General features: G+C 40.9%; 2 protein-coding genes across 9 annotated transcripts; both read right to left on the bottom strand.

Moving 5' to 3' along the window:
* Positions 1540 to 6959, bottom strand: LOC8062634 (glyceraldehyde-3-phosphate dehydrogenase, glycosomal). Of its 8 annotated transcripts, none has more exons than XM_021461595.1 (9): positions 6661 to 6902; positions 6148 to 6395; positions 4945 to 5075; positions 4275 to 4307; positions 3939 to 4007; positions 3404 to 3583; positions 2984 to 3188; positions 2600 to 2697; positions 2003 to 2268 (listed from the first exon to the last, which is right to left on the bottom strand). In XM_021461595.1, the coding sequence occupies exons 6-9, from the start codon at positions 3500 to 3502 to the stop codon at positions 2182 to 2184; spliced, it is 489 nt and encodes a 162-aa protein (XP_021317270.1). In that variant the 5' UTR covers positions 3503 to 3583; positions 3939 to 4007; positions 4275 to 4307; positions 4945 to 5075; positions 6148 to 6395; positions 6661 to 6902; the 3' UTR covers positions 2003 to 2181. The 8 variants fall into 8 exon arrangements, with proteins under 8 accessions (XP_021317276.1, XP_021317270.1, XP_021317272.1 ...); XM_021461597.1 differs by having other exon boundaries at positions 6148 to 6217; XM_021461601.1 differs by lacking the exons at positions 2003 to 2268; positions 6661 to 6902 and adding an exon at positions 1540 to 1923 and having other exon boundaries at positions 6148 to 6654.
* Positions 7554 to 9459, bottom strand: LOC8062633. Its single transcript, XM_021462112.1, has 3 exons — positions 8093 to 9459; positions 7905 to 8021; positions 7554 to 7812 (listed from the first exon to the last, which is right to left on the bottom strand). Exons 1-3 carry the CDS (start codon positions 9457 to 9459, stop codon positions 7686 to 7688), a joined length of 1611 nt encoding a protein of 536 aa, XP_021317787.1. The 3' UTR covers positions 7554 to 7685.

The following is a 10043-nucleotide window of genomic DNA, read 5'->3' as shown; positions in this document are numbered from 1 at the left end:
GACGAATCTTTTAAGCCTAGTTACTCCATGATTAGCCTTAAGTGCTACAGTAACCCACATATGCTAATGATAGATTAATTATGCTTAATAGATTTGTCTTGCAGTTTCCTGACGAGCTATGTAATTTGTTTTTTTATTAATTTCTAAAAACTCCTCCAGACACCCTTCCGACATATCCGATGTGACATCCAAAAAATTTTCATCTCCAATCTAAACAGGGCCTAAGTCCATATTATTCGAGGTAATAAATAACTTTAGGCTTTATGATAGAGTCTGTATTGTGAGTGCCCTAAGAGCATCTTCAAGAGATCAGCCAAAAATATTAGTCAAATTTACTGATTTAGCTACTCTTTAAAATAGATTTGACAAAAAAAATATTAAAGTGCTCCGACAAACTAGTGAGGTAGGCTATCCAAAAATAGATAGCGAATAATGTGGGATAGAGAACTATTAAATTTGAAAAGTCATTTACAGAGTCTGTTGGAAATATTTTTCCTTCAACAATAAGCATCTCCAAGAGCTCCCTAAAATTTACTTGGTATATCATGTGTTTTAGCAAGTTGGTATTTTGTTCTGCAAGTGGAAAAATGATGTATCTCCAACAACTTTGTATTCTCACTTCCTGCGGCGTCGTTTCAGGTCGCGCGGTCGTGGGCGCCGCCACCGATCCATCCAGCGACGCTTCTTCGGCCGCACATCACCGATTCAGCCAGCGTCGCCCTCCTTCAACAAATCAACGGTGACCTCCTCGACGTCGTCAAGTTACTCCGGCCGGCCATCATCTCATCTTCCTCATTGACGTCGTTCAGCTTCCTCTCGTTCTGGCAGCAAACCCCCCTCGACCAAGGTACATCTCTGATCTTCAATCAGTCCATGCATCATCTACGCGCGCGGGAGAGAAAGAAGCGGGCGCGGGAGGGAGGAAAAGAAGGCCGAAAACGCCGATGCGCGCTCTCTACACGCGCGGAAGGATACGCGCGCGGAGCCTCCTCTTTTCCAAGTTGACAAAATACCAAGTGCATATACCAAGTTGTTGGTGATGAGAATTTGTGGTTTTGCCAAATATATAGAATACAAAGTGGATATTGGGAGCTCTTGGAGATGCTCTAACTATTTTTAGAAAGAGTCTGTCTACTATACAACCGTGTGTTTTAGCAAAAGTTAGCACATGGTTGTTTGCTGGCAGCCAAACACACGATTTGTAACAGAGAAAAAACCGTGTGTTTTAGCACAAACTAGCACATGGTTGTTGGCTACCTGCAGCACACATGATTTCCAACAGAGAAAAAACTGTGTTTTAGCACAAGCTAGCACACAGTTGCTGGCTCCCTGTAAAACACTTGATTTTAAAACAAGGCCCACGCAAAGCCGATCGGTTGTAATTTTTGTACAACCGAAGAGTAAAATAGTAAAGTCCAATAACTAAAAGGAGAAAGTGGCCCATGGAACATGCAGCAGCCCAGAAAATCAGTCCAACAATAGGGAATCCATAGGAATAAAACAACAGACAAGACTTGGAAAAAAGCAAAGCAAACAAAATAGATCTGCTCTGCATTGAGAAAAGCTCTACTCTGCTCAGTAGGGGACAGGGGCAGAAATCAGATTGAAAAGGAAATTTGAAGAACAAGCACTACAAGTCTGATTCATACCTCATCAGGTAAGTTTAGTACACCAATCTTTTGAATCAATTTCTCTGGTAAATCAATTTCTCTGAAGAAGCAACAACGAACAAGATAACAGCTGAGATGAAAGATTAGGAGAACCTAGATCCATGGAATCTATAATCATGGGAGCTATAAATACAGTCAGGATGGCAAAAATGGAGTGCTGCTTGTGCTTGCTCCAGCAGGGCATGGCTCTGGTTGCTCACTGTGCACAAGAAGCAGATCCAGCACTTGGGAGGTTGTGATGTGGTCTAAAAGGCTAGAAACACAGAGAGCATAGTGCAAAATCAGAAATAAATCAGGAACTCACAGAAAGATGATTAGACTGACAGGAATAGATGGGTAAAAATTATAGTGCAAGTGTACCGAAATTACAATGCACACATGTGCAAATTACACCGATATATGCGATGTAAATTCAGCACAATAGGAGAGTAATTTTCAATGTTTCATTATAAATTGTGTAGCTACAAATAGAATTTGAATCCAAATGCATAATTCTTGAACTAATATTGTTTTATAGAATCCCCGGTGAAGCCAAAAAGAAATAAGAGAAAGGAAACATCAAATGGTAGCATTGATCTCTGGCCTGTCCAATAATGAGCTGCAATTTACATATGGAACCAAAATTTATCAATCAGAAGGAGGGATGCAGTTAATTTCAGTTGCCAATTAATATATGTAATTTTATTAATGAACAAGATGTTACAATCTTAAAATAAATACAATTGCATACGCTGAGAACTAAAATTGCACTTCCTAGTAGCTGTAAATTACATTGTTGGTGATTGCAATTGTATAACCGAATATTTTATTACAATTGAAGAGTTGATACTACAATATTTTAAATTACTTTTTTCATACAAAGCATGATGGTATTTTATGATTACATATTATACAAAGCGCATAAGGAAAAGAAAGGTTTAGTTTCTAACCTTAGCAGCTCCAGTGCTGCTGGGAATGATGTTGAAACTAGCAGCCCTTCCACCCCTCCAGTCCTTAGCTGAGGGCACATCAACAGTCTTCTGGGTAGCTGCAAGGATCCATACTTATCACAGTAAAGACTACAAACACATTGCTAAATATGTTTTCCATTTAACCTATTTTGTAAAGCTAACTGTGATGGCATGAACAATGGTCAGAAATACAATTGCAGAGCCCTATATTTACAATTTACATTATTCCGTTTGTAATTATTTAGATGACCTATATACATACTTCACTGCAAATAATATACAGAAAAAAAAGAGCAGCAGCATAGTCACATATATAACAAATTGCTTCTGTGATAGTCACTAACAGAGCAGCAGCAAACTAACACAAATCACAAAATTGTTGTTCAGTGCTCATGGTGCTGTCATGGAGGACAGAAGCCTCTTCTTGGCCCTGAGTTTGCTGCAGTGGTGACGGTGAGGGCGGCATCAACATTGGTGTCTGCAACTGCAGAACAATTGGTGCTGCACCGGCGTCTGCATCTGCAAGTGCTTCCTCTTCTTCCATCATCTCGGGGATCTCTGCCTCATCCTGATGAACAAACATGGAAGTGTAAGCAAGTGATCTGAGTGTCTCTGTAGTGAGACTCTGAACGTCTTGCATATATATAGTGCAGAAGAATATCAACGTCATTCTATGGCAGACCCGTTTCATATGAATTTTTCAAAAAAAAACAATCGCAAGAAACAGTTCAATTCACCAATGAAAAGAAAATCACACCCCCCAAATTGTTCCATATGCCATACCTGCAGTTTGATCCTCTTAGGATCAAGGAACGTGGAGAATCCATGGCTGGCCACCTCAGCATCCTTCCTCTTTATGTTCACAGCCACAAGATTAGCCATGTCTCCCCCAAGAAGTCCAAACACTAACAACTCAAAACGCCACTATCGAATTCCCCTTGGTTTCAACTCAAAACGCCACCTCTTTTTATTTGTATTGACATAAATCACAAATAACATATTTCAAGATGTGTTAGCACAAATTACAAGAGACAATTTTTTTTCTATGGGAGGACAAGGACAAAAAAGTGGTGTGTGTGGACACAAATCACAATCAACAGATTTCAAGATGTGTTAGCACAAATCACAAGAGACAATTTTTTTCTATGGAAGGACAAGGACAAAAAAAAAGAGGTGTGTGTTGGCACAAATCACAACTAACAAAGTTCAAGATGTGTTAGCACAAATCACAAGATGTGTGAAATAGAATTCAGAAAAACAAAACCGTGAACCAAAACAAAAACAACCAAACCACCATAATATTGCAGTTCTTTCTTACCTTATTCTAGTCCTAGTAGAACTAGTAAGTAGTCTTTAAGGGGCTATAGAAGGTTGGCTGTAATAGACCCTGCATAGGCAGAAACTACAATCAGACTGCATTGATTCAGACCAAAGGAAACCTACAAGTGCTACAAGAATTTACTAAAATTTAGTACCTGAAATATGATAGAGCTGAGTCTAAAAAAATGAAAACTGCCTTGGTGGAATTAAATATAAAAAAATTAACTAAGACTCAACTAATAACAATCCTGAACTTGAAACCTGGAATTGTAAAACTAAAAAAACTAATAACTGAACAGATAACAATCCTAAACTTGAAAAACTAATAACTGACCTTGAAGTCAGGGGGCACAAAGAACAAGAGCACCTACAAAAATGAAGAAGAAATGATTTATGGAGCAACCAAAGTAGCCTGTACATATGTACTACAACTCAAAATGGTGTAAGCGTGTACTACTAGAGCTTGTCATGAAACTTGCCATCATACATATATACTATTAAGTTGGATAGAGAAAATTAACAAAATTTACTGTTAAATGCTGCAATCACAAACTGATAAAGAGATTCTAGAGGGAGGGAGAGAGAGAGAGAGAGAGAGAGAGAGAGAGAGAGCAAACACACACACACACACCCCAACATCAATACACGTACACGCCACAAAATTCACACCCACCCTACTACAACTCAAAATTGTGTAGGTGTGTACTGCTAGAGCATGTCATGAAATTTGCCATTATGCATATGTACTATTAAGTGTGATGTGGATTCAGAAAATTAACAGAATTTAATGAAAAATAACTTACTCAGCAGAAAATTGTTATTGCATATATTTTATACTAAAATTGTACCTTTAGTTTGTTGCAATTTATATGGGCCTAGTCTGCAATTTTCTATCCAAAGAATTAAAAACCCCAATAGAATCAACTCTGATGAGCATACATATAGACACATAAAAGAAAATTTTATCTGATCTTTTAAAAAGCAGAGTTTCTGTGGACTAGTACCAGCTACTTTGCTTCTCTAGATTCTCCTTCAGCAACCAATCACTCACTCACAAAATAATGAGATGATGAGCAGCAGCACTACTTGCTCCACTCGTCCTCATCGGCACCGATTCCTTCCAGAACTCCAGTCGCTGCACAGCCCAAACCAATCCAATCCAGAAGGACAGTTAGCACCAGTACAAACAAAACAAAACAATGGAAAGACACAAAAACTAAAAATTTTCAATGAAGATCAGCAAAAACCATTGCACATAGGACTAAACTCAAAAAAAAGAACAACGTTCAGCCTAAAGATTAATAAACTGATAATCATAAATTTGTTTCAGTACTTAGCTAAAAAGATTGGATCTACATATTTGGTCTCACAGTTTTCAGAGCATAATCATGTAAAACTAAAAAGTAAGGCAGTTGCTAATTCTGGATTTTAAACAAATAACTGATCCAGACACAGGCCCTGGCTACTCTCTAATCAAGTAACTCAGGTATTGGGCTCAGATCTGAATGAATTTTAGATCAGAGATCACCTACAACCGCAGCAAAAACAAAAGATTCTAGTGGTAGAAAGGTGACCTGTACTAATTTGCAATGAAACAGAAAGAGCAAGTGAGGACCAACAAACATGGGAGTTGGGACACAAACAGAAGCCGCATCCAGTGTGTAAACGCAGGAGGCTGGACGATTGGACAATTGCATCATTACCGATAGACTACATTTAGAACTCCCAGAAATCAGAGTGAGTTGCAGCGAACACACATTTGGTATATCTAATTAGAACCCACTGCCAGCCCAAATACTGGAATGAACGACATGCTGTGGCCTGATTATCTGATAAATCACCGATCACAGCAAAGTGCAAACGCTAAAGAAAGCATGAGCAGCGATGCGAGGTAGTGATAGGTAGGAAATGTCAAACTCAATTCAGTGGACAAAGAACTGAAATTCTTATCCCCTTGCACTAATCAGAAACCCTAACTGTAGCGAAAATAAATCTTTATGGCTGGAAAATTTCAAGGACTTGCCACCAACAAGCGGGAGGAGATCCAAGAGAACCCCCCTCCCCCCCAAATCAGAACGAGCAGGGGTAACTAACGCAGGGATTGTCTGGCCTCGGAATGCCTGTACTAATTTGCCGAAATACTAGTAGCGGACTGGAGTGATTAGGAAGGTGTAATGCAAAATTACGGGGAGAATGGCGGTAATTACCTTCTTCGCTGGGGATTAACGGGGTGAAGTGAGGTGACTCGCCGTGGAAGGATTTGCGGGGAAGTGTCGGCTGCTGGTTGGAGAGCGAGACGACAGGACGGGAACGAGAATGGAAACGGATTAACCCAGCGCACACATGCCACTGCTTGCCAGATGCACACCCCGCCGGCAAGCACCACTTAGCCCATGCACTCAACATGCTTGCCGTCCGAGCAAGGAACCATGGCCGCAGACGAACAACTCCCTGCCTACGAACAGAGCCGATGCACCACTCACAACCCAAATGCCTCTACTGCAAGCAAATGTACACTACACAAAATCCCCTAAAATCCAACGCAAATACAATGGAAATCCCCCATCAACATCCAACACCAAACGCCCTAGCTGCAACCAAATCCACAACCACAACCCAAAATCAACCAAATCCAACGAAAATCCCCCGTCTACATCCAAAAATCCCCTTCCCAAATCACCTAAACAAACAAGGGGAGCAAGCGCTGAACAAACAAGTACCTCTCGAACTCTGGAAATGGTAGACGACATCGAGCAACTGAATCGGAGAGGAGGAGGCGACGCGCAGAGACGACGCGCAGAGATGGGGCGCAGTGGAGCGGTGAGGTCGCTGGCAACACGCAGCAGAGATGGGGCGCGGCGAGGTTGCTGGTGAAATCGCTGAGAAAATCGCCGGGGACGAACCCTTTCCCCTCGGAGTCCTCTCGCAGGTACAAGACGATAGGGAAAGTGGGACAACCAGAAACAGACAGGCGCGACTTTCGATTTCAAGCAGTAACGTCAAAGGGGGCCCTACATGTCAGTCTCACAACACAACCAGCACAGATCGGAGCAAATCAGAGCGTTCCATTCTTCATCCAGCGACTAGAAAATTTGGAGAAAATGGCTATTATGGGATTCCAATCGTTTGGCTTCTTCTAAATAGGACTGCAAATATTTGTTTCTTCCAAATAGGACTCTAAACATTATTTGTAAGCTCTAATGATATTGTAATACAATTAATCATGTTTTAAGTCCTAAATACATGTATTTGACTAAGACAATGACTCTTTTGCCCCTGGCTGCCTGTTTAAGTTCTAACGTGCGTGCTGGCCTGTCTCGGCTGGGCTGGTGGCCGTGGCTGCCTTTCTTGGCTGCGAGAACATGGTTAGGTGTCACGCTTGCTGCACAGCACTTGTACTGCTGGCTGGAACGGCAGCACGAGCTCATCGTCATGGGGCGTCAGTTTGTGCCGGTTGGTGAGGCCATGGCTGACCGTGGCTTGGGCTGGCTGGTCGCCGCCTAGATGGCCATGGCACCACGCCAACATATATGATTTGAAAAAAAAATCCAGCATGTATAATATTCTATACAAAATAAATGTGTAAAAGATGATCTAAACAATGGATAAAATTATAATTTTTTGCACAAATATGAATATAACAATTATAAGTTCATCTCAAAAGACCATAATTTAGTTCGAAACAAGGTCAAAATCATAGAAAATAATTCATGAGTTCACATCTCATCGCAACTAAAATGCTCCATCATCCAAGGTTTAGCTTTCTCCTTTTTGGAGTCATCTTTTTTAGTGGCACCGGGGTAGGCGTCTTCACTGGGCTACATTTACCAGTTTGTGAAGATGTGCTCTCTCTAAGTAGCGTCGCTAGCATACTGCACACAAATATGATCGGCAATTATTATAAAACAATTCTTGTGTACATAAAACAATTATTGTGTACAGTCAATGGGTTAATATTCATTACCTTCTAGTGACTCTTCCTGGACTATCACGTAGGATTTCCTCACTGGTTGGCCTCTGTGGAGTGCTAGGTTCTGCCGTTCTTTCTTTTGTGACATTCTTCCTAGGTTGTCTACGCTTCCTACAAGTGATGAAATAAATTAATACTGGCATTTTTATTCAAGTTTGTTGATAAAGAAAATCGACAATTACCCCTTTTTGGCGGTCCCATTTAATGGACACTTGGAACTAGCTTGTCTATGACCTTTTCCTCCGCATCTTTTACAAGTCATAGGTCCTCTGATCATCTTCTGTCCCTTCGCATTTGTTGGAACAATTTGATTGTCACCTTCACCCTCATCCCATCGCTTGTCACATTCATCCTCATTGGATTTTCTGTTCTTCCTATGTCCACCTTCATCCCATCCCTTGATTCTTAGTTTCCTCATTCTTCCAGCAGATAATTTAGTCAGAGGTGCACCAACACCAAATGGGAGGTCAACATGTGGCCACTGTGTTTTATCTGTCATTGGCTCAATTTCTCTACCATAAGCAGCTCTGAATCTATTCACAGAGTAGTAGTCATGCACAAACTGTTCTAGATCCACTCCCCTTTGGTGGGTTGCATAGGCTAGTGCATGTTGACATGGCTTACCAATGTGCTGCCATTCAAGACAAGTACATGTTCTTTGGCCTAGCTTGACAATATGCCTCACAGATACGGCGCCGCTATGGTCCCACACCTCTGCACTCCAGTTAGAACATGGTACAAGTTTCAAATGTCCTAAACCTCTAGTGTTTGCCCTTAGCTGAACCATAATAGCTGGGAGTATCTTGCCTTCAGGCAGCCTGTATGCAATAATTCTTCTCTTGTTCCACAGTACCATGATCATTTCTCTAATCTTATCAGCAAGGTCAGCAACTGGTAAATCCTTATGGTCTCTAATCCAGTTATTAAATGACTCAGCAATGTTACTAGTTATATAGTCACATTTAATTTCTAGATTAAAACCACACCTGTACCATAATAGCTTATGATTGGCCTGTAGCCATTGCACTGCTGCAGCTGATTCACTTAGCATTTTTGCTATATTGTCATAGAAAATCTCCTCTGTATAAGCCCTTGCAGCAGGATATATCTGGCCAAATCCTCTATATCTCTTCTCGAAGTTTCTGACCATATGATAAAAGCATTCCCTTTGCTCTGCATTAGGGAATACAGTCTTTACTGCATTCTCCAAGCCCTTGCAAGCATCAGAACAAACCGCAAGGAGTGGAAGATCGCCTATAGCTTTCTTTAATTGTTCCATGAACCAAGTCCAATTGTCTGTTGTTTCCTGAGCTATGAAACCATAAGCGACTGGATACCTCCAATTATGGCCGTCAACTGCTACAGCTGCAACCAAGTGACCATTCCACCTCCCATTAAGTGCTGTTGCATCTATGCTCAAATGAGGCCTACAACCTTCTAAGAAGCCATCAATGCATGGTTTCAGGGCACAAAAGAAACGGTGGAAATATACCTCACCATCCACCTGAAGAACATCAATCTCAATGACACTCTCAGGACTCCGCTTCATCACCTCGGCCTTCCACCTGAACAATAGCTCAAAACTTTCTGACCATTTTCCATAAATCTCATCAAGAGCTCTAGCTTTACCCCGTGCTACAGTGTCATATCCAATTGTACACTTATGATTTGGATCTGTCTCCAACCTCGTTTGCAGTTCCTTAGTACCAATGTTTGGTTGAACTCTAAGAATACTCACAGCCTTGCTAGCTACCCACTTGCAACTTGGAGTTGTAACCTGCATCCTCTGGCTAGACACACATTCATGTTTATCAACTAAAACGGTTACCTGCAAAACAAAAAAAAATATTAGCCCGACAAAATATTATACTCACGTTAGTCCGACAGAATATTTACAATGGATTAGGTGGTGCATGAGCCGAGCTGATACAACATTGAAACTTAAAGCATGATTTGAGGTGGCACTAATTTCTTCGATGATCAGTACTGTTATATTGTTGTGTACAACGCTAAGCAAACAAGAATATTAAATACTTTATACGTCGCAGCCATGCCATAAAGTAACATATAAATTATACACATCGCTAAGCAAACAAGAATAGATTATACTGTACTAAGTACTAAGCCATAAAA

This window comes from Sorghum bicolor, chromosome 5, assembly GCF_000003195.3.
Source record: "Sorghum bicolor cultivar BTx623 chromosome 5, Sorghum_bicolor_NCBIv3, whole genome shotgun sequence".
Taxonomy (NCBI): domain Eukaryota; kingdom Viridiplantae; phylum Streptophyta; class Magnoliopsida; order Poales; family Poaceae; genus Sorghum; species Sorghum bicolor.
This window is presented reverse-complemented; position numbering and strand designations above follow the sequence as displayed.